We start from the raw sequence: 23,713 nt of genomic DNA on the forward strand, positions 1-23,713 counted from the left end.
AAGGGGGTACTTTGTTAGAAACTTTTTCAGAAAAACTGCATGGATTTAGAGAGATGCTGGCTAGCTCCTGGAATGAATCAAAGTTGTATGTCTCATAATTAAAAATACATATTAGGCAGAATTAAAACTGCACAGTGCTCCATGTAAAAGATGTCCAGTGATACTAGAATATTTTGCAATAACCTTTGTTTAAGAACACTGTTCAGTAATGTCTTAAGGAAGTTGTGAAGTTGTGTTCACTTACAGAAGACTGAGTTAATTTGCTTAGCTTCCTGTTGCTGCTTCTGGTAGAATATTGATTTATGAAGTATGGTATTCAGTGGCACCAGCCATTTACATACTGAGTGGATATCAAAAGCCATTAAAATGTTCAAGTTTCTTGCATCATCCAGAAAATGTGCATGCTTACTATCAAAAGAATGTTATCTGAAGGATTTTCCAGTCATGAGATGCGATTTTAGTAGGTGGTAACACCCTATATTTCTGTGGTGTAATACCAGTGCAATTCTTTCTGTTCTGAAGCAACCATTTCAAAACACAACAAGTATATTAAAAATGTAATCAGCTTAAGCACTCAGGCAAGTCTTGCTACATTCATATACCTTATATTTGTCTCTTGTTTGTGATAAGGCTTGGCTATTTTAATGGTGGCTTCATTTCTGACATTCAGGATCAAGAAGGCAAACCAAAGAGGGCAGATATTCATGACAACCAAGATGGCACATATGCAGTAACGTATATCCCTGACAAGACTGGTCGTTATTCTGTGGGCATTAAATATGGTGGGGATGATATACCTCTTTCTCCATATCGAATTCGTGTATCACCAGCAGGAGATGCAAGCAAATGTCTAGCAACAGGTAAGTCCCTACTTTGATTTCAGAATTGGGATAAGTCAGGGGCGAGGAGCTCTTAGTCACTGAGCTGTATGCAGCCCCAGAACTCCTTTTGGATGGCTTCCAGAAATTATACCTTTAAATAGCAAAGTGCCAAAAAAGAGATGCAATTTCCTGCTTTTGGGGAGGCAGAAAACCCCTGAAAAAGTGTGAAAACTTTAGTCTAAACAAACACAAAAAAACCTCACCAAAACTTCATCCTGAAAATCCTAGTCTCTTCATCTCTGTGACTCATTTCACTGTTCATTGCAACATTTGGCTACCTCCAAAAATTGAGTCTACCAGATGTTGAAAGGTTGTATATAAGGTGGATATGGAAGATGCTGGAAGGTTTGATTAAAGAAGTATCTTAATTAATACAGTTTCGCCATAATTCTTAAGTATAGCAGTTTGATGCAAGAGTAAGTTGAGCAAAGGTTGCTGGCTTCTTGTCTCCCCTTAGGTCTGTTTAGAAGTTGACCTTGTATCCTTAATAAGCTTATTCAGATTCAAGCACTGAAAGAAAGGCAGTTGTTGTACCAGAGGTATGCCAGCTTAGTTTAATCAAGTAGCAGTGACCCATTTGCAATTAGAAGATATGGCATTGCAAATTGAAAATGACTGTTTCAAGGCATTAAAATGGCCTGGTAAGTTCAAGGAGAAGAAAAATTAGTGTAAGATTTGTACTGCAATAGGTACTCTTTCCTTTGAAGTCCTTATGGAAGGTAGATAAATTCTATAGGCAGTGAGAAAATTGTGCCAGTATCCTGCAATGTATGCATGCAAGAGACCTCTCCTTAACAAAATGCTAACTACTAATGCTAACTAATGAAGTGAAAAATGAATGCAGATTAATTTCTTCCAAGTACTGCATTCTGCAAAGCAGTAAACAAGGTTGCTTGTTTGCAAAGAATTTATGGTATCATTGTTGTCTGAGTTAGGATTTTGGTTGAACTGGATATGTTTTTAGTGATGCCCATATCCAAGTGAAAATTGTGTAGTCTATCTGTGACAGAGTATGAAAAACTGCTGCAATCCTCATATCAACTGTCTTTCAGGCCCTGGCATTGCAGCAACAGTGAAGACTGCTGAAGAAGTTGGCTTTGTTGTAGATGCTAAATCCGCAGGCAAGGGTAAAGTGACCTGTACGATCCTGACACCAGATGGCACAGAAACTGAAGCAGAGGTCATTGAAAATGAAGATGGAACATATGACATCTATTACACAGCTGCTAAACCAGGAACCTACGTGATTTATGTCCGCTTTGGTGGAGTGGATATTCCAAATAGCCCCTTCACTGTCATGGTAGGAGGACTGGCTGCTTAATAATATTTTCTGAGTGGACATAAATTGAGATTCAGATTGAGAAACAGTTATAGATAGCAGGCAGTTTGGCATATATTCTATTAGCTTGCAGTCCAAATTAGTTTTAGAGTTGTATAAAGATTTGTGGATGAGAGAAATATTTCCCAAACCTTAACTGCAAAGAATTGCCTGTGTTTGCACATTTTTACACCTATCATTCCTGGGATCTGTTATTTTAACTCGAAGTTAATATATTTCTCTAATGGTTGTTGTACGTAATTATACATACAGTATCCAGCAGTGAAACAATACCATAGATATGCATGAAACATAAGTGTATTTGTGGTCATAAATTAAGCTATCATAAATTTTCAAATGCCAAGGTGCCTGAACTGCAAAGATTACTATGCCCCTCATTTCTTTATTGTGCACTCTTTCTCCCCTGTCATTTCAGTCAATCATGGATTGTGTTATTAGTAAGAGCTCCATTCAACTTCATAGCCTGTTGGGTTTGGCTATGTGTAGATGACAATATATGTAAATATGGCTGAGTAAGGATAAGGGCTAGCTTGGTTAAAATCAAGGCATGAGACCACTGCAGTCAGGAAGATGAAGTCAAATGATGATTATGACTGGAGCAGACAAACACTTTATACAGTAGTCCCCCACAACAATTCAGGGGATACCTTTTAATGTTGATCTAATGCATTTCAAAAATTCTTTCCACCCTGGTTTGCATTTTTAAAGCTGTTATAGAGAGTTCTAAAATTCCATTCAGCAAATAGTTTGGGGAAGCACATTTTGAGAAGGTGCAGAAAGGCACCCAACCTTTTCCAGCAATCTGCCACTAGGGCCATCACTGCTACTACCAGTTTGTATTTCCACGTATCTGTTGACCAACTGAAAAGCCACCCTACCTCTTTCTGAAAGCCAATTTGATTTGGGGCCACCACTCACTCTTAATAATTGAGTACAATTGAATACAAAAGGATAGATTTTGTATTATAGAGCTCTGAATTGTGCAGATTGGGAAGCGTGCCATCAATTCACATCAAAGAGGTTTTGGACAACTTTCCTAGCAATAGGATCATGAATGTTGTCTAAGGATTCTTTTTTGACCTGTCTTCATTTCTGTAACTTAGGAAGAGAGATGGAAAGAGATCTTCCATTTGGTTCTTACTTATCTGTGTGATTTTCCTGAACTGGCTTTTGAAAGTTAGCAACCATAGGATAAAATATTGCCACTGAAAGTGGCTGAATCTACCTCTTATTCCCTTTAGTATTTTCTGTTGCCTATTTCCTCCCTCAGAGTTAATGAGTTTGTCAGAGAGAATATCAAGAGCCACTGGGGAAGCAGACAAAACTGGAGAAAACACAAAGGAATTTGAGGTTGGCTTGCTGGGAAGTACCATGCAACTCTTGTGTGCTAGTTTGGGGCTAGGTGATAACATATTCCCATGCTGTGTGTGCCCCTCCCCATCCTATGTTTATTTATGTGTTTGGTATTTTTATGCTCTGTGCAAAGAAAGAGGTGTTTTTTTTTTTTTTTTTGTAAATTGTACCTTTTGCCACTAACCAGGCCACAGATGCAGATGAAGTTGCAGTATTGTCTCAGGAGCCACTAAATGCAGCCTGTCCCCCTGGATTCCATCCCTGGGTACACAATTTTACACTTTCTTCCATGTTCCATTCAAGAAATGACAGCCTGCCTCTCTCTTGGGGTTGCTTAAGCTTGCTTTTGTGTCATATCTTAGTGGTGGTCCAAAGGCTACTTTGGAGGAAGCCAGATTTGATTCAGAAATTTCTCCTCATTGCTGTGCTAATGACTTTTTGAGCAACTTTTAACATCACAATCATTTCAAGGCTCCTAAGGTACTCTGTCCTTACAAAACTGCACATCAGTTTCCTTCTAGCTATATGAGGGCAGATAGCTTTATTTTCTGGTGTCTTCTTCTTAAACAAATTAACTTTCCTCTAGGCCATGGCCAATTGTAGTTCTTTCAGATGGAGCTCTCCTTGTATGTGCAGTGTCTTGCAACTTCACTGTTCCATTTATATGTTCTAAACATCTCTACGATTCAGTGGTGTCTTCGTTCTGAAAGCAACAGTTTAAAAAGTTAGTCTGATATTCTAACTGCACACATAAAATCACATTTTTCTTCTTCTTTAGGTCACAGAAGAAGCATATGTACCTGATGGTGATGTGAATGGTGTAGGCTTTAAGCCCTTTGATGTGGTCATTCCTTTTGCAGTAAGAAAAGGGGAAATTACTGGTAAATAGCTTATAGCGTTCCAATTCTAGATTGCCCAGCTTGCTAGCATCATTCCAGATTCTTTGCTATGTGAGAACTACATCACGTATCTGAAGCACAGAACCAATTTCATAAAATTTGCAATCTGGTTTGTTTGCAGTGTAATCCAAAAGGGGATGATGGAGAATGAAATCCTATTGAAATAGCTATTCTTAGTTTTGCACAGTGGACCACACATATTTAGTCTGCTTTCATTAGTCCAGGCCATTTTTCTGTGCTCTTGATAAGATGTAGCTATCCAGAATTCCTGGATGGCATAGCTCTTGGACAGCCCTAGGTTGGGGAGGTGTGGTCCAGAACATCAACTCCAGATTGAACTCTTTAAGTCTATTAAGTTTTGACAAGTCACAGCAAACTCCAGGTGTAATTTTCAAATTGTGAGGTAACATAAATAGATGCTATCTGCTTGAATATACTCTGTTTTTTTTTTAACTCTTAAACAGTTGAAGGGGCTAATTTTAAGTTATTACTAGTTATACTCTACTCATGATTTGAAAGTAATAAATCTCCAAGGATTCTGGTAATATCAAGATAGAAATGGGAGCCAGGAATAGTTCAGTTGTTTTCTGTCTTAGATAATTTACAAAATAGCCCCTGATATTATACAGACTTGAGTATGAAAATGCTTGGATGGCTTTGCTTTTGTAAACATGTAATCCTTTTCCTTTCAGGGGAAGTCTACATGCCTTCAGGAAAGACTGCAACACCTGAAATTGTGGATAACAAGGATGGCACAGTTACAGTTAGATATGCTCCTGTTGAAGTTGGGTTACATGAAATGCATATCAAATACATGGGTAACCATATTCCAGGTAAGCACCAATTAATTCTAATTAACATTCATATTGCATTGCAATAACTGTGGGTGAATGGGAACTGTAATTATGCATCATACCCTAGATGTTGATGATTTCAGCCTTGTAAATGGCTGCAGCCTTGATCTGCATTATGTGTCATAAAATGAGAAGCATTGGGTTAAAGGCATCAAGAATTCTTACTGAGTCTGTGCCAGATTTAAAACAGCTTTGGCTTTGTGAAGTGAAATTTGTTACATATCCTGTATGGTCAGTTGAAACATATAATTTTAGGGAGGTACAGATTAAGAGCTGTACAAAAAGCTTGTGTAAAATATTAGCCCTTCTTTCCTTAAATTATAGTTTATTCTCTTTTGCACACTATAAATAACTGAATTTGATTTCCTAGTGAATCAGTAGGAATTACCATCAATTTGACTGCTTGTAACATATTGCTGGCTTGTACACATTATGCAAAAATATACATTGCATGAAAAGCCTTGGGCTCTGCTCCCTTAATATTGTACATAGGAGAAAAGTTTAGTAGCCCAGAATATACAACAATCTTGGTATGTTCTAAAATGTGGAGCTTCAGCTGTTTTAGGGCATATTTGATTCTGTCATTCTAGTTACTTACCACTTTCCAATATGTGGTGAGAAGTTATCCTAGAATATTTAAGTTTCTCATCTGGCACTTTCTTGGGATATGGACAGTTAGTGATTGAATGTTGGCTTATACATTGCATGTAAATGTCCAAAATGTAGGTAGGGACAATGTTAAAAGGAATATTCTGGGCACAGTCAGTTAACTTGGAGTTTCTTAATTTAGGATGGACAGGGTTATGCTTAGCTACGTTAGCCTTAAAGCCTGTGGGTAAAGCTAGGAATAGAAGTACCATTAAAGCCCAGCCACAAAAGCAGCCTTCATAGGGCTTCAACCATTTTTATGGTTTGGCTTTTTCTTGGGCACAGTAACAGTTTCCCTAGTGATTCTCTGGCAAAGGTGCGTGATAAATATATAAGTAATGAAATTGGGACCTGAAGTTTGTTTGTTGATAGAAAGCAACTGGTTAAGGGGGTTATAGAAATACATGCATGTCTAGCATTGGCCAGTTCAAGAAACAAGGGATGTTACATAATGCTAAATGGAAATATGTGGAGGAATTCAAGTGAACAGCAAAAGATAACTCAGCCTTTGTTGAGTGAAGAACATTTGTAATCTGTTTTGGAGAGACAAAATAACTAAAATCATTAAAATCTGTGAGACTGTGTGTACTGATAATAGGTGTTTATCCTGCAGAGAGCCCTTTACAGTTCTATGTGAACTATCCAAATAGTGGAAATGTGACTGCTTATGGACCTGGCCTTGTTTATGGTGTAGCAAACAAGCCAGCAACCTTCACCATAGTCACAGAGGATGCTGGCGAAGGTAAGTATTAGCTTTTTAGCCTCAGGTACACCAAAGATGAAGCAAATTCCACTTGATTTTGTCCTTTAATTTCCAGATAAGCATGCATAGGAGCTTGAATTGCTAGCTTAGAGTTATAAAGATATTTTAACAATGAAAATAGGTATAATTCCTTGTTTCAGTATTTTATACAGCAACTACAGCAACTTAAGCAACTATTTGCTTAAGCATAACAGTACTAAAAGGATTTTACTACTTTGTAGGCATCGTGGTATATTAAACTTATTGTCTAAATGCGCAGTCACCGTGTTTATAGGTTACCTTGAGAACTTCCCATAAACACAGAGTAAGCTTTCTGACTGAGTTTGGAATCTGTAGTTCAAATACAACATTGAAGAGATGGAACCATAATCTAGGACAAATTATGCATACTAGCTTATAGAATCAGTGTTAGTATTGGATATTTGTAGAACATCTAGTTCATCTTCCCACTTCAGTCAACTTGGCACAGATTAATTTCCATAATTAAAGATGAAGATGATTTGAATGTAAAGCAGTGTTTCAAAGGCAAGCCACATTACTTGATCAGAGAATCTTCCAAGAAGGCCCCACACATCTGAAACTGCAAGCTACTCATTATAATTTTAGCCAAAGTGTTGGAAATATATATAGAACAATGCTAGTAATGCTTTTCACCCAATGTGACAGGTGGCCTGGATTTGGCAATTGAAGGTCCTTCAAAAGCTGAGATCAGCTGCATTGATAACAAGGATGGCACTTGCACAGTCACTTACCTGCCAACACTTCCAGGAAACTACAGCATATTAGTGAAATACAATGATAAACATATCCCAGGGAGCCCGTTCATTGCTAAAATCACAGGTATGAGAATGGCCTCAAATAAGGGCCGGCTTCTGATTCATACAGTGTGCTAGACTTATAACTTCATATAGAAATGGTTTAGTTTTAACATTTAAGATATGTAAGTTGGTAACATTCTCATAAATTTGAACAGAGAACTTAGTGTAATGAGATACCAGTTTCAGTAAAATGTGGCAATGTCAAAACAGCTTTTAGCCAAGGATTTACTATAAAAGCATGATAAATTAATGCTTTCTTCTCCATTAGCATATCTGGGTTTTCAGTTCAAGTGTTGTCTAATGATTACCAGTTTAGGGTTTCCATTTCTTCAGCCATAATGTTACATCTAGGAACCTCTGAAGTAGAATAGTCTTGCTTACCGGTCTGCTGATCCTAATGGGAGTTCTTCTTTTCTAAAGATGACAGTAGGAGGCGATCCCAAGTTAAACTTGGCTCTGCTGCTGACTTCTTGCTAGACATTAATGAGACTGATCTTAGCCTCTTGTCAGCCAGTATTAAAGCCCCATCTGGCAGAGATGAACCTTGTCTTCTGAAAAGACTGCCAAATAACCACATTGGTAAGTTTCTGGTCTTCTAGGGAGGCTGTGTGATTGTTTATGAAGTTTTTGGCAGAACCACAGTTAAAAGCGGATAAATACCCTAAATTTGTATCTAGAATTTTGTGAGTACTAATGCTGCCTGTAATATCAAATGCTGATTAGCTTCCTGCTGGAGGAGAGGGGGAGGGAAGGTATGCCTTGCTTGCTTTTATGAAATACAGAATTAAAAATTTGTCTCCATGCTTTATCTGGCAGGTATCTCATTCATTCCTCGAGAGGTGGGAGAACATTTGGTTAGCATAATGAAGAACGGAAGTCATGTTCCCAACAGTCCAGTGTCCATTATGGTAGTTCAGTCTGAGATAGGTGATGCAAGTAGAGCAAGAGTTTCTGGTCGTGGCTTGGTTGAAGGACGCACTTTTGAAATGTGTGACTTCATTGTTGATACAAGAGATGCAGGTCAGTAATACAAAGCCCCTTCATCTGCAGGGGCTTCTTGTGGCTTAACCTAGGAAGTTGCCCCTTCCCATATATATGAGAAACAGAAAGAAACACCCGTTGACAGGTCAGCTGATTTGCCCCTGTTTGAAACAATTATGATCAACCATGCAGTAAGAAATAACTTGTATGTTTCTATCACTGGACAAAACTAAAACCATAGTTTGACTCCTCACTTGAATTGTAAATTGTCAAGCTCAAAAATATAGAATGCTTTCCATGAGACTGTGTACAAAAGGGTTCAGTGGTATGTAATTTTGATAACTTAATGTAGAATTATACATAACTCATAGCATTATACCATGAATCAAATATTTGGTGAGCTCTGCTTTTTATAAAGGATTTAACTTCTAGGAAATACTTTGCAATACTTCATCACTACAGGGTTTGCAATACTTCATCATACTTTGCAATACTTCATCACTACACTCTACATCTTCTTTTCTAGGATATGGTGGAATATCACTGGCAGTTGAAGGACCTAGCAAAGTGGACATCCAGACAGAAGATCTAGATGATGGAACTTGCAGAGTGTCATACTTTCCAACTGTGCCTGGTGTTTACATAGTGTCAACTAAGTTTGCTGATGAACATATCCCAGGTAAGAATGAGGGAAAAGTTTTGGTAACCTCCCAGCATTACCCTTTTATAGTTCCTAACACTATCAGTAGAGTACAACAATACTGAAAACAACTGGAAGGAACAGCTTGATTTTTCTGGATAGTGAATTCTGTGCACTTTATAATCCTCTAGGTCATTTTAAGATAGCACTTTTTCATTTTGAACTGTCTAGTGTAAAAAGCTGGTTTTCTTTGTAGTCATTATCAAACATTATTTCCTGCTTAAATGTTTATGATGTGATCTTGTTCAGTACATGGACTTTGTAGCTAGTATGTTTTCTGAAAACTCTTACCTGACTAAATTTTGGTATCTGTACTGTTGATAAGTGGACTCAGTGTGATTTTGTATATTCTAATTAAAGGCAGCCCATTTACTGTGAAAATAAGTGGTGAAGGCAGGGTCAAGGAAAGTATCACACGTACCAGGCGAGCTCCCTCTGTAGCCACTGTTGGAAGTTTGTGTGATCTTAACTTAAAAATTCCAGGTAAGCTTTGCCCTTTATAAATAGCTTAATAAATGGTGCCTAGAAACTGACAGTGATATTTAAATAAAGTGGGCTATTAACATCCTTAAAAGTTCATTAACTGATTCTGTTCTGCTGTGTTTGCTTGCACAGAAACAGCTAATTTTTCTCAACAATCAAAAAAGAGCTCACAATAGAGATTGTGACTGACCCAAAGTTCAGCATCCTTTGTTGAGAATGGACAAACCTGGTTCTCCCCAATCCAACATCTTAAGTACTACATCACACTGACTGTGCTCCATTTATAATTAATATTCTGGATGAAGTTTTGCAATTCCTCAATTGTTTTTGAGGAAAATGATTAAGTATTTGGCCTTTCAAATCACATGCCCTGTACCTAGTCTGTCTTGGTATCTACTCACTTCTTTCATTTTCACAAATGTCTTTTGCTGATAATAGTTATGGGAGATGGGATCACTCCCAATATCATGTATGCTTGGCAAAATACCCCTCTGTATGGAACCTCACAGGCCGCAGTATTCCAGTGTAAGATGTTAAAAAAATGAAAACTAGGCTTTATTTTTCTCCCCTAAGAAATTGATATAGGTGATATGTCATCCCAAGTAACCAGCCCATCAGGAAGGATTACCGAGGCAGAAATTGTGGAGCATGACAAAAACACATACTGTGTCCGCTTTGTGCCACAAGAAATGGGAGTCCACACAGTGGCTGTGAAATACAGAGGGCAACATGTGCCCGGCAGTCCATTCCAGTTCACAGTTGGACCTCTTGGTGAAGGAGGAGCCAGTAAAGTCAGAGCTGGTGGTCCAGGACTTGAAAGAGCAGAGGCTGGCATCCCAGGTAAGGCCTTCACTGTTTTATCTTAACCTTCTGAATACCTGTCACTGGCTTGAACATCTTTCTTTGAGATGTATGTGATTGTATTCTTAGAACAGGATGATTCATCATGGACTGGATATGAATCTTTTCACACAACTGCTTCTGCTGTTTTGGGATAACACCAGTCTATGGCAACCAGTGCCAGTGTTACAAGAAAGGGGTGGGGGGAGTCACATGTCTGCCTCTAATTGCTTTCTTTTGTTAACAGCTGAGTTTAGCATATGGACAAGAGAAGCAGGAGCTGGTGGTCTTTCCATTTCAGTGGAAGGGCCAAGTAAGGCAGAAATTGTTTTTGAAGACCACAAAGATGGATCTTGTGGTGTGTCCTATACTGCTCAAGAGCCTGGTATGAGATTTAAGTATGATGAAATAACATTGTAACTTGGGAACAGGTTATTTGCATTTCTAGTTTGCTTAATGAAGTTCTTGTGTTTTTCAGGTAACTATGAGGTGTCCATCAAATTTAATGATGAGCAAATTCCTGAAAGTCCGTACCTGGTTCCTGTGATAGCGCCTTCAGATGATGCTCGTAGGCTTACTGTTATGAGCCTTCAGGTGAGACACAAGGAAATATCTCTGTAACTTACCGCAAGCTGATTTCATCCTTGTTCTCAGTGCTCTTATCCTTCCTAGTGTTGCTTCTTTAGAGAAAATCTTTCTGCCTGGAGAAAATAGACTTTTTAGTTAAGAAACAGCGTTGGACAGAACATAGATTGACCTCCTTAGTGGCGCTAAACAGCTTTACATACATTGCTATTAACATTAGTTTGCCATAAGGTATTTTAAGCACTTCAGTGGACAACTATACTTGGCAGCAAGCAAGAGTAATAGCCAGCTTGCAGGACTACATGTCTAGCTCTACCATTCATATTTAGACAAAGCAGTGTAAACTAATGATAAGTATGTTTTGAGAATGCATATGGTTGAATAGGGCTCTAGGGTGACTACAAAGCAGTAATTTGCACTGCACAGGTTCATGAAACCTAGAAGTTCATGGTTCAAATAATTACTCAACATCAGCTAGAGGAAGAGTGAATTCCAGTTGTCATACAATCAGTCAAATGGCCCGAAAGAGGCCAGTTAGGCCACTGAGTCCATTGTCTTAAGTTTAAGATGAAAGAAACACAAAAGATTTTAGACTAAGATTCAACCAACTAGCATGAGTAGGTATTGCTGCACTTTGAAGTAGCTATGTTAAGTGGCACAGGCTTCTCTTTAGTTAAGTTAGGTATTGTTTGAGTAAGCTGTGCTTTGCGGACTTGTGCATCAGTGTGGTTTTCTAGCTAAATCTCACTAAAACAGAGTATTACAAGGATGTGAATTAGCTGCTGTGGTATTGATGTTTTTCTTGTGTTTCATTTAAAGACTCCTGACAGAATGTGGAAAGTCAGCTGACTTAAAACCCTAAAGAGGGAAATAAAACTAATGGGAAGGCAGGGGTAGGGAGACAAGAAACTGTCTTATAGAGGAGTCTTTTGCATTTGGAAAAGCTCTTGATGCACTTTAATGCCTTATTTGTATGTTTGCTCAGTGACCATTTATTTCTCTCTTGAGGGTAAAGCTGAAAATGAAATGTCAAGTAAGCTATGAACTGAGAGCAGAGCATTGCGTTCTAAAACTCTGGTGAAGTAACTTGAATTTCCTAGAGTCTGAGGCAGAGGTGGGCCATGCAAAAGTGTGTAGTGACAGGTGCCACCCAACAGATACAGATTCATATATCCTTTTAGTTCCTTTTTCATAGTTCCAGGGATCCTCAAAGTACTGCATCTGTTGCCATGGTGGAAAGCATGATTTCCATGAAAAGAAAGCTGCAAGTATCATACTCGACGGTTGTCTGATGCTGCTATTGGCAATATGTTAATTAACAAGCCACACTATGGGAACTCAGGTTTCCCACTGAAAACTTAACTTTTGAGGGGTTAAACTGCTGATTATGCCACAATTACGATATAATCAGGTGTCTGGTGCTGGTTTTTATGCCAGTATTCTAACTTGTAGGCTTGCAGTATTGATGTTCGGGCCAGAAAACAGTATATGTAGTTAGAATAATTTAGAACAATAACTCTATGCTATCCTTTATTATCTTTCTGTATTATCCTGTACTGTCTTTCAAGATTAGAATTAGCCCCAAACAGATCACATTTGTTTATACTCTGAAGTACAGAGAGGATCTTACATGTTTCTGCCTAGTTATTCACTTCGTGAAATAGTGAGTGACACTCCCTTAATTAAGTTAGATAGGTAAGTAGCAAGCAGCCAGGCCAGGGATATTCAAGTATTTTATGGAAAACACAGTTACGTTTAAAATAAAATTGATAAATTCTTCCAAAACCATCATTTTTGAAAAATTCAGTACAATATAGTTTGAAGACAACCATATTTTGTTTTTCGGTTGCTTTTTAGGCATACAAACTATGCCACTTTTTACTTAGAGGTAGCAAAGTATTAAACTGTATTTTGTTATATTCCATGTTAACCAAATGACAATGTCTGTGGTTAATCTTAATATTGCATTCTTAGGAATCTGGGTTAAAAGTTAACCAGCCAGCAGCCTTTGCCATAAGGCTTAATGGGGCAAAGGGCAAGATTGATGCTAAAGTGCACAGCCCCATTGGAGCAGTAGAAGAGTGCCATGTTTCTGAGTTGGAGCAAGGTGAGAAACTGCACACAGCATTGTGTTATGCTTTCCGAAAAGTTCCTGTGATCCAGAACATAATAGCTAAATTTTGTTAACCAGTTTCTCTCTCCCTCCATCTTACCTTACCAGAGTGCTATGAATCTAAAACTGGAAGAAAGAGTAGTGTTTGCCATCTTGACCTCTTAGAGGAAAGGTGGAATATTATTCATTGGAATGTATAAAAACAAAATGCAAGGCAGTATGTTGCTACCTGTAGCATCTCAAGTGATCTCCCTTTTTATCCTGCTGTATTATTGCCTGCCCTTTTAAGATATTCTAGCAATATCCCATTTAAGGAAGTTAGTCCCATCTTAAGTTAATGAGAATTAATCCATTGTATAAATCTAAACGTGTTTCCAAAATATTTGCCAGGCTTAATTACTGCTTTCTAAGCAAGGACAGTATTCTAGTACTTAGATGTGCTCTCTTGAAATACATTTAATCTGCTTTACCAGTATGGGGGGAAAAACTATTCTCAGTGTGGGTTGGCTACTGGCAGTTATACCTAATCTCAAGAAAATAAACAGTTTGCAATTAATCTGGTAGTGAAGCAGTAAGAACAGATTTAAATGTGACAACTCAGATGTTCACAAATCCTGGTCAGTTCAACCATCTGAATTGATCTGGGCTGATTTCAGATCAAACCAATGTTTTTAGTACACATACACAAATTTTAATGATTAATTTTCTGAATCAGTTCAAATCAGACCAAAATCTAATTTTGTAGATTCATAATAAATTCTTCCTGAATGAACATTCCATTATTATTCTTTTCTTATACTTTGGCCTGTCTTGTGTTTCGGCTTTCAGTGACCCTGAGCCACCCTTCTCCAACCTGGCACCCTCCAGCTGAATTGGAATGTTAAGACCTAGCCAGCACGGCCTTTGGAATTCTTGAAGTTCCAGTCTGAACTGATTGGGAGGGTACCAGGTTGAAGAAAAAAGAAAATTTGGAATGTTAAATATTTTTCATTAGGAAGTACTAAACTAATTGATTATTTAATTATATATATTACAGATAAATATGCTGTCCGGTTCATTCCACGTGAAAATGGCATTCATTCAATAGATGTGAAATTCAATGGGAGCCATGTTGTAGGCAGTCCTTTTAAAATTAGAGTAGGGGAACCAGGTCTTGTGGATAGTCCAGCTCTCGTTACTGCTTATGGACCAGGCCTGGAGAGTGGCACAACAGGTAATTTCTTCTCTGCGTTTTATTTGATCTAAAATAATACCAGGTTTTTGCCTAAAAATATTGTCTTTCACGTCATTTGCAAATATTGCCTTTCTTCTAGTTTTTAGTTGGAATTGCAATGCTTGTTAGGAAAAAGCAAATTTGCAGCTGGATTGTGGCATTTGCGTGGCAAAGCTTATTGCTATATGAACTGCGTGGGCCTGCACATTACATCCATGCTTTTTATCTGTACTTTGCTTTCCAGGTTTACAATCTATATTTACTATAGACACCACAAAAGCTGGTCCTGGTACTCTCGCTGTTACAATTGAGGGGCCGTCAAAGGTGAAAATGGATTGCCAAGAAGCTCCAGAGGGGTATAATGTAATGTATACGCCGATGGCTCCAGGAAACTACTTAATTGGAATTAAATATGGAGGGCCTAATCATATTGCTGGTAGTCCTTTCAAAGCAAAAGTGACAGGTGAGAATATTGAGCTAAAGTTAGAAGTGTGGTCACAATCATAATGGCTGGGTTCGCACCATGTAAAACCAGGATTTTTCAGTCATGGTTTGTTGACCAAGCTGTAATGCCAGTTCTCTCATAGAGGCAAACCATAATGGTGGATCGATGCTCTGTCACATTATGGCTTAGCCCTGTGTGTGAACAAGCCCAAAGTATCTTGGGATAGAGTGGAAGGACTATAAAATGAAGAAGGTAGCCAGTAGGCTTGATTCACAACTGTTTTATATAGGTATGAATTCTTGTGGTAAACATACGCATCTTGTGCTTTTTAGGTCAGCGGCTGGTTAGCCCAGGCATCTCAAATGAAACATCTTCTATTATGGTGGAATCTGTGACTAGATCAGCAACAGATACCTTCTACAGGGCCATTCCCAAGTCATCGTCTGATGCAAGCAAAGTTCTTGCTAGGGGTGCAGGGCTTTCTAGAGCCTTCATGGGCCAGAAAAATTCTTTCTCTGTGGATTGCAGCAGAGCAGGTAACTTGTCTTTTAAAGTGTGAGTGGATTACTGGTTTAAGAGCTACACTTGAGTTTTTAACTTTGCTGAAAGCTTTGTAAATAAATGTTCATTATCTCTTCTTATATATCACAGTGCAACTTAGTTGTCCTTGCTAGTGGGAAATCAGACATCTACTACAGCACAGTAAGAGGAATATATGATGACTGAAAAATATTGATATTTCTCTTTGATACAGTAGTCACCAGGACTGCTTGCATTAATTTTGGTTGGGACTATGCAGAAATGAAATGCTAACTGAAGTTCTGTGACTTTCAACAGTGCTAGGTATTGAAATCTGCTGCATTATCAGTAACATTAGCGTTATCTTTGTGCTTTAGGTTCGAATATGCTGTTAGTTGGTGTCCATGGACCTACAACACCTTGTGAAGAAGTATCTGTGAAACACTTGGGAAACCACCAGTACAATGTAACATATGTTGTCAAGGAAAAAGGTGACTACCTACTAGCTGTGAAGTGGGGTGAAGAACACATTCCTGGAAGTCCATTCCATGTTACTGTTCCATAGATTCATCTTATTTCAGTAGCTTCTTCTGTTCTTAAGGGAAACCTTACATGTAATACTGTGAGCAGTCCTGTGACCAATGTATACAGATCACTTTTAATGAAACCCAAATTAAATATATTTTAAAGTTGTTCTTTGTCTTAAGCATCTCTGATATGCCTTGTAAATTCATTGTCCACTTTAGTTTGTACTGTTCTGAATCAAAACACAATCATGGAATAAAGTAGGGCACTATGGGTTTGTTTTTTTTTTGGTGGATTCTGGAATTTACATGTTAAACTGGAATTTGTCTTGGATAAATTGGTATCTTAAACTACTGACTTGCAATAGGTTTTGTTTTTGAATTGGAAACATTTTACTTTGTTGTAGAATATCACTATGACTGTTGCCAGTTAAAATTCTTCTGTAAAGACATTAGATGAAACACCCTGGTACTTAATGTGCCCTTACGTACTTGATAGACTTTTTATAGCTAATAGTGAAAACTGAAATTAGTGTTATCTTTAAACACTAAAACAATTTGCATAATGGTTGGCTGTTTACATTTGGGGGAAAATTGATTTTTTATTTCTTTGAAGGAAACTAGATGGGGGTCTTAAGCTATTCTGGAAGACTTCGTCACTGATGCTTTACGCAGGTCATGGTAATGGGTGGTGTAACTGTGATTGTCATGAGCAGTAGAATGCCAAATTAAGTCAATATTCTAGCAAAGGTGCACATTGCTGGGTGCTTGAAGCTGTGATGGATTGTATACAATCACAGTTATTCCAGCTGTTTCTGTATACAGTAATTTAAGTGTCTCTGACTTCCTTGTAGTAATGCCTGTTAATGTTGAGGTGGAGGCTAATCTAGGCAGTTGACTATTATGTGAAACTTTGAATGATTCTACTAATCAACAGTGCAAATTAAAACTGATTGAAAGAGTTTGGTTGAGGGGGTTTGTGAACAAATCCTCTTAATTGTTGTTGGACAAGAAAAGAGCATTATGACCATTCTGGTTTTCAAAAATGACGAAAAGTTTAAAAATATCTTCCAAATATTGAAGTAAATGGTTTCAAAAAGCCTCTGGGGCTTTTTTTAGCAGAGTTTTTTTTTTCTTAAGAGCTTTAAATGTGCTTGATGGAGGAATACACTTAATGGAAGTAATTTAGTTCTTTTCCCTCTGTTTAGCAAAAGATTTCTACTTGGTAAGCTTTATTTTTGTAGTTTTATATCAATGCACTAAGTCTGAGCACAGCTTCTTGGAAAGGAAATGGAATAACCAGATTTTTTTTTTTAACTGGACTGTGTGCCTTAATGTGAAATGCTCACTACATTGTAAACTATCAGAAAAGCAAAATAAACTGGAATAAATGTAATATTGTATCTCATAACTTATTAAAAACCATGAATGTTTGCTTCAAGAAATAAAATGTGCATGTTAAAAAGCAACTGAGATGGGTTTCTGCAATAATTAGTTTTGCCCTTTTAACGTCAAATGGATAATATGGAAATCAGTGGAAACTGAAGCCTGGAATAGCATAGGGGAGTCAGATGCTTGGCAACAGCAAATTAGTTTTAAGAACGGAGCAAAATTACCAATATATATAAAAGCAAAAACCACGATGTTGACCATGAGGGAGGAAAAGAAATGAAATCCCATGCCAAGGCAATTCCTTTCTAAACCAACTGAAAGAGCACAAAGTCAAATTTCCAAGAACTCTTCATCAGTCAATATGGTTAAAAACGGGAAGAAAAGAAGAAAGGGAAATAAAACTTGCACCGAGTTAGAATCCTGAAATAACATAGTAGATATCTTGTTCTGCTCAAAAGTCTCCAAAGTAAGGCCAGCCTGTATGAGTAATTGAAAGACTGAAGTTTATACATGGGCCACAAATAGATAAAAGACACTTAAACCATAGAAATCACGTAGCTTTTAGTGGCAGTGCTGATTTAATAAGTACTAACAGACTATGAACCTAATCCTTTAGCTGGAAGAGCAAGCCAATCTGGATGAGTGTGCTGCTACCTCTGCGCTGAATTGCTGTTTGTTTGCAGCTACAGTTCATTTATTTATTTATTAAATGTATATGGCCACCCATCTCAGGTGACTCTGGGCGGCATACAACAATCAGATAAAAAGACAAATATAAAAACAACAGAAAAAACCATTAATAAATAAAATGTTTTGCTGGCTCTTGACAAAAATGAGAGAAAATTGCATACTGGCAACAAGTCTATCCAACTCTGTAGATTGGATATTGATGTCAAACAACAGCAGAGGGAAAAAAATCATCCTGTAACATTTCAACCTCTCCACATTCAACTCGATGCGTCTGATTACCAAAATTGATTGCCTTTAAGACTTAGAGGTTCTTGCTCCCATTTCTCTCCAAAGACTATCCTGGTGGAGTGAGTAAGACAAATTTTTATTCTCAAACCAAGCCCAGTGAAAATCAGTTTCATTCAAGACAGACTAGAATTCATTTTAGATTAAACTTTGCACAAGGAAATAACTATGCAACAAGAAATTCTGAGTTTGATAGTTCTTGAATTAATGTACAAAGTCAGCTTTTCAAACTGCAAGTCCTAGCTGCACTGCATAGCCACTCTCTGTATTTGTGCAGGGTATATGTGACTGGCATAGTCCTGGTTTATCCAGCTAACCCAATTTTCTGGATTGGTATGTCACACTGATCCATAAACTAACCACATGGAGTTTGCATATGGCTAGGCTAAAATGTCAGTGGCTAGTTTGTGGTTTGGTATGTCATTCAGATCCAGAAAGTTGGGTTAGCTAGTTATACAGATTTTGAATCAGCAATTCACTACTGGGTTCACTTTATACTAATCCATGGTTTAACCATGTTTTGTATAAGCCCCTATTGGCTGAGTTCACACATTGTGCTAAGCCATAAATTATGGCATACAAATCATAGGAGTTGCTCACACAAAATAGAAAGCCAGAGTCAAAACCATCCAATTATGCATTAATGTTTTAAGTATGGCTTGTCCTATTCTGATAACTCTATGCACTTGAGTGGCTCTAGCAAATTCCATAAGACCTAAACAACAGATCTCCAGATAAAAGGGTGCCATTTTCTAGAAAAGTCTTCAAACATCAAATAATGTTTAGTTATGTAGTGGGCTTACATGCTGGTCTATTGATCCCAGGGTCTTAACATTCCCATTCCTTCCTATGCTTGCTCTTCGTCCCCAATAATGGATCACTGAAGTGGCATCTTCAGGCTAACAGATGCCCCAAACTTCAAAGCAGATAACATTAAAAAGAAGCTAAAGACAACAATCTAATTATCTTGAATATAATAGTTTGCCAGGCAGAAGATACTTATTTCCTGAATGAGCAGAAAGTTTTTTTTTTTCCTTTTGGGTTGAGTACAGGTGTGCTCCTTTTATTCTCCAATTGCTAACATTTGCTTTAATCATGAATGCACCACTCCTTCAAAAAAAAAATTTTTTTTTTGGATGACTTCAAAAAATTGGGGAGTTGCATGGAGGTAAGAGTAAATAGTATGTATATGTTCTGTAGTATCTCAAACAGGGCTTAGTGAACTAGTGGGTGCTATGTATATATGCATAAGGATGGGTGTTACAGCAATGTTTGCCTCATCTCAGAACAAATGCATTAACTGCCTGCTGTTCCTTCCTGTAATGACTTGTCCCTAAAGGCTCTTAACAATTTTCTGCACCTCTGAGGAATCTCTGTAACTTTCAAGAAGCCGTTGTGGATGGATAGGGAACTTTTGACTGAGCTGAGTTAAAAGAAATGTGAATAGGACATGGAAGATGGGTGTAATTGCTTAGGAGATATACCAGCAAGCAGCTACTATCTGCAGAGACAAGCTAGAGTACAAAAGGTACTTAAACTGGCAAAGGAGACCAAAAGCAACAAAAGGGCTCTTTTTAAAATCATTAACTCTGTCAGTATAGTAAAGAGGAAGAAAAAAGAAATTTTGAGTCCACTGTTTGGAGAAATGGTAGGATGGTAACAGTTGATAGGGCAGAGATCCTCAACTTTGCTTTGGTTTCTCCCAAAGGGGAAGGGTTTTTAAATAGATTTAAACACAACAATTGACACAAGGAAGGAGTGGCAACCCAAGAGAAGCAAAGGGATGGTAGAGAATACTTGAGTATCATGAATGAATTTAAATCACCAATTGGATCTGAAACCTTGAAGAGGCTGGCAGATATTATCTCACAGCCTCTTTCTGTGTTCCTTAAGAAATAATGGAGGATATGCATAGTACCAAAGAACTGGAGAGGATAAATGTTCCTGTCTTCAGAAAGGAGAAAAAAGGGGACTCTGGTAACTATTGACTAGTCAGCTTGATGCTGATACAGAGCAAAACTCTAGAACAGGTTATTAAGCGATTGGTTTGCGAACATTAAAAAAGGATACATTGCTCTGCAGGAATCAGCATGTGTTTATCAAGAACATGTCAAACTAAAGCAACCTGATTTCTTCTTCTGATAGTCCGATCAATTTAACTGACCACAGGAATGCAGTGGACCTATTGTTTCTTGACTTCAGCAAAGCATTTGAGAAAGCCTCCCATGAAATCCATGTAGAGAAGATGGCATCATGTGAATTGGCCTGTGCTGACATTAAATGCATATAGCACTAGTTGAACAATCATATCTAGTTGTACATCAGTGGCTCCATATCAAGAGTGAGTTTATTCTAACCCCTTACTGTTCAACACATTTATAAATGACATGGTTGAGGGAGTGAGAAAAATACATCAACTTTGTGGATGATACAAAATTGGGTGGGGTGGGGTGGGGTGGGGTGGGTGATAACAAATACCTTAGGGGAAAGTATCAAGATTCTGGAGATCCTGGTAAGCTGGAACAATGGGCAGAAATTAGCAAGATGAATTTCACAGAGACAAATGCAGAGCCCTACACCTGAGTAGTAAAAATCAAAGGTGTGAGTATAAGATGGAAGACATTGTATAAGGCATTGGTACATGCAGAAAGGTTCTGAGGGACTTGGTAGATTGCAAGCTGAACATAAACCAACAATGTGATACAGCTGCAAGTAAAAAAAGCAAATGCAATCCTAGGCTGCGTCAACCATAATGTCAAGGTGAAGGAAAGTCCTCAGTCTTTATTCTGTGTTGGTCAGATCACACCTTTAATATTGCATGCAGTTCAATATTTCTCAGCCCCGCTAGGTGGACCAGACCAAGAAATCTACTCCACAGGTAGTCTAAAACTACTTTTATTGACATTAGCTATAATAACAGAATCTTGCAAGTCTGATTGTGTGGCACTTCCTCCTCCTCCTGCTTCTTATAGTTCACTGAATTAGGGAGGCTTCTGTCTGAGCTGTTTCCAGATATTATCTAGACATTCTGGACTTAAAAAATGCTTTAGTCCCTAATGCCTAGTCAACAGAGCCTGCATATGTCTGCCACAGTAATCTTCCTTACTCTCTACAATATTGGAGCATTTATGGAGGAGAGAAATCAAGATAATAAGGGGCCTGGAACAGAAAACTCATGAAAAGTTATTGGAAGCACTGGGTATGTTTAACCTGGACAACAGAAAACTCTGAGGAGATAGCTGTCAACAAGTATCTGAAGGGCTGTTATGTGGAAGATGGAGCAAAACTGTTAGATGTTGTTACAGGGGACAGGACAAGACAAGAAACTATGGGTTTGAATTACAGGGAAGTAGACTTTGGACATCAGGAAAAAATCCTTAATAGTAAGAGCTGTCCAACAAGAAAACAGACTATCTTAACCGTGGTGGACTCTTCTTCATGGGAAGTGTCTGATGCTGGATGACCATTTGTCAGGGATACTGCAGTAGTGGATCCTGACACTGAGCAGAGGGTTGAATTAGTTTATCTCCAATGTCCCTTCCAATTCTTACATTCTGTGATTCTATTAATCTTTTTACATTTGATCCCCAGAGGCAACATGGAGGAGGAAAGAGAAAGAAAATGCGGGGTTAGGTAAGCCTCCCTGACTGTCTGCAATGGCACTGACTTTAATCATACCATGGTGGATTTTTCCGTTCTTCATTCTTTATTCCAGGAGAAGGAGAATGTAGAGAGTAAGGAAGATGGAAATATGCAAGGACATATTATCCAAGGTAAATGGGGCTGAAATGTTTTTTAAGTCCAGAGAAATGAGATAACATTTGGAAATGGCTCAGGCAGATGCCTTCCTAATTTACTAGAATATAAGAAGGAGGAGGAGGTACAGCCCAAATCAGACTTGCAAGATTCTGTTATTATAGCCTATATCAATAAAAATAGTTTTAGCCTTTTTGTAGAGTTGATTTTCTGGTCTGGTCTATTTCATGGGGCTGGCAGAGAAGGAAAAGTAGTGACAATCTCTCAGCTATCTTTGCAGAAGCTGGAAAGATATAGAAAACCAACTTGTCCCCTATGATTAGGACATTGATATAAGTGCACTGCTGGGACTAAGGGGGATGACTTATGAGTCAACTCTGTTGTTCAAACATGACCAATATCTGCTTTCCACAGAGCTCAAGAGGAATATCTCAACTAAGTTCCATTTTCATGCTAAACCATAATGTCATATGATTGCTTTGGTATAATGTGTGAACTCAGCCATTATGATTTTAAATTATTTTTGGAGTGGCTCTTTGCCATGCCATGCAAACCTCGGTGCAGCCCTCGATCCAACAGAAGTAGTGCAATGTTGGCTTTATATATTATACAAACTCAGCCCATTATCACACAAAGCTATTATTAAATAAATAAATAAATCTTGGTGAGACATGTCTTTGCATAATGTGTGAACCTAGTCATAATATATATGAAATACAGCAGTAATGTTGGAACTGGTATGACAAAAACTATTTTTTCCTGCTTTCGGGGAGAGGGGCACACCAATATTCTTTTCCTCTAGCCTGGCTTAAAATTATGCCAAGTTTTCTAATAGAACATGGAAATTGTATAGAGCTAGCCACAAACTGGTATTATTTTTGCCATGCCATGCCAAGGCACAAGACTTAATTGGAGGTTGTGACTCAAAATATTCCCTCCTCATGTATATTCGTTTACTCACTGTGTATTCGCTGAAACTGGGGTCTGGCATTAGTCTTTTTAAACTGACAGTTTAGCTCCTGAAAACAAAACTTTCTCATTTGTCAAAGGGTGTGGCAGTTCTTCCACTGTGGGATGAAGCATTACCGAAGGAAAGCAAATGGTTGTTCCAGAGCCTTTTCTTTCTACAGCTGTCTTCCCCTTCTTACTCCCAACCCTGTGCTCTTGGCTGAATTCTGGTTTGACTGAGATTCATGCTTGCGAAGGGCAACCATTCAAATGAATGATCACTGAGGGACAAACAAGACAGATCTAAGTTCTAGGTTTAGCACAGTGGACCAGGTACATTTCTTGGAGAAGGTGTACCTTTGCTACTATAAAGGGGGTTGCACTGAACAGGGAGGCTTTTTAAAAGGTTGTGGAAGAGTTTATGTAACATACAAAAACAGCTGTTTTCTTCTTGGGGGCTGCACTGTAGGGCTGGACAGGCCATGCAGCCTGTTTTGCTCTTTCAGGGAGAAAAACAGCCCTCACACAGGATAGTAGCCAATATAATATTTTGTGGCTTCTACTGACAGCCATTTAAATGTTCTGGGCTATAAAACCAAAGAACACAAAACCAAAGAAAATACATTTGGCAAATCCATTGCTTGCTTATGTACAATTTAAATTCAAGACCAATTGTTTAACTGT

The 23,713-nt window shown here is 38.1% G+C and overlaps 1 protein-coding gene across 4 annotated transcripts in view; it reads left to right on the forward strand.

Moving 5' to 3' along the window:
• The window catches only part of FLNB (filamin B), a 75,630-nt gene extending 58,203 nt beyond the window's left edge, over window positions 1-17,427 (forward strand). For 2 of the 4 annotated variants that reach the window (XM_007425250.3, XM_007425251.3), the window contains 19 exons: window positions 671-860; window positions 1,934-2,181; window positions 3,761-3,838; window positions 4,352-4,454; window positions 5,165-5,305; window positions 6,588-6,716; window positions 7,404-7,577; window positions 7,976-8,134; window positions 8,372-8,575; window positions 9,063-9,215; window positions 9,597-9,719; window positions 10,293-10,559; window positions 10,807-10,944; window positions 11,038-11,153; window positions 13,119-13,251; window positions 14,294-14,470; window positions 14,715-14,933; window positions 15,248-15,451; window positions 15,812-17,427. In XM_007425250.3, coding sequence (XP_007425312.2) covers window positions 671-860; window positions 1,934-2,181; window positions 3,761-3,838; window positions 4,352-4,454; window positions 5,165-5,305; window positions 6,588-6,716; window positions 7,404-7,577; window positions 7,976-8,134; window positions 8,372-8,575; window positions 9,063-9,215; window positions 9,597-9,719; window positions 10,293-10,559; window positions 10,807-10,944; window positions 11,038-11,153; window positions 13,119-13,251; window positions 14,294-14,470; window positions 14,715-14,933; window positions 15,248-15,451; window positions 15,812-15,999 — 3,144 coding nt within the window. In that variant the 3' untranslated portion in view covers window positions 16,000-17,427. The remainder of the gene's footprint in view (window positions 1-670; window positions 861-1,933; window positions 2,182-3,760; window positions 3,839-4,351; window positions 4,455-5,164; window positions 5,306-6,587; window positions 6,717-7,403; window positions 7,578-7,975; window positions 8,135-8,371; window positions 8,576-9,062; window positions 9,216-9,596; window positions 9,720-10,292; window positions 10,560-10,806; window positions 10,945-11,037; window positions 11,154-13,118; window positions 13,252-14,293; window positions 14,471-14,714; window positions 14,934-15,247; window positions 15,452-15,811) is intronic. The other 2 variants (XM_088134230.1, XM_015887575.3) reach the window with 1 other exon arrangement.
• The last annotated feature ends 6,286 nt before the right edge of the window (window positions 17,428-23,713 follow it).

The sequence above is a fragment of the Python bivittatus genome, unplaced genomic scaffold, assembly GCF_059951505.1.
Source record: "Python bivittatus isolate LINGU-HERP-01145 unplaced genomic scaffold, Pbiv_v1 ctg000080_np1212, whole genome shotgun sequence".
Taxonomy (NCBI): domain Eukaryota; kingdom Metazoa; phylum Chordata; class Lepidosauria; order Squamata; family Pythonidae; genus Python; species Python bivittatus.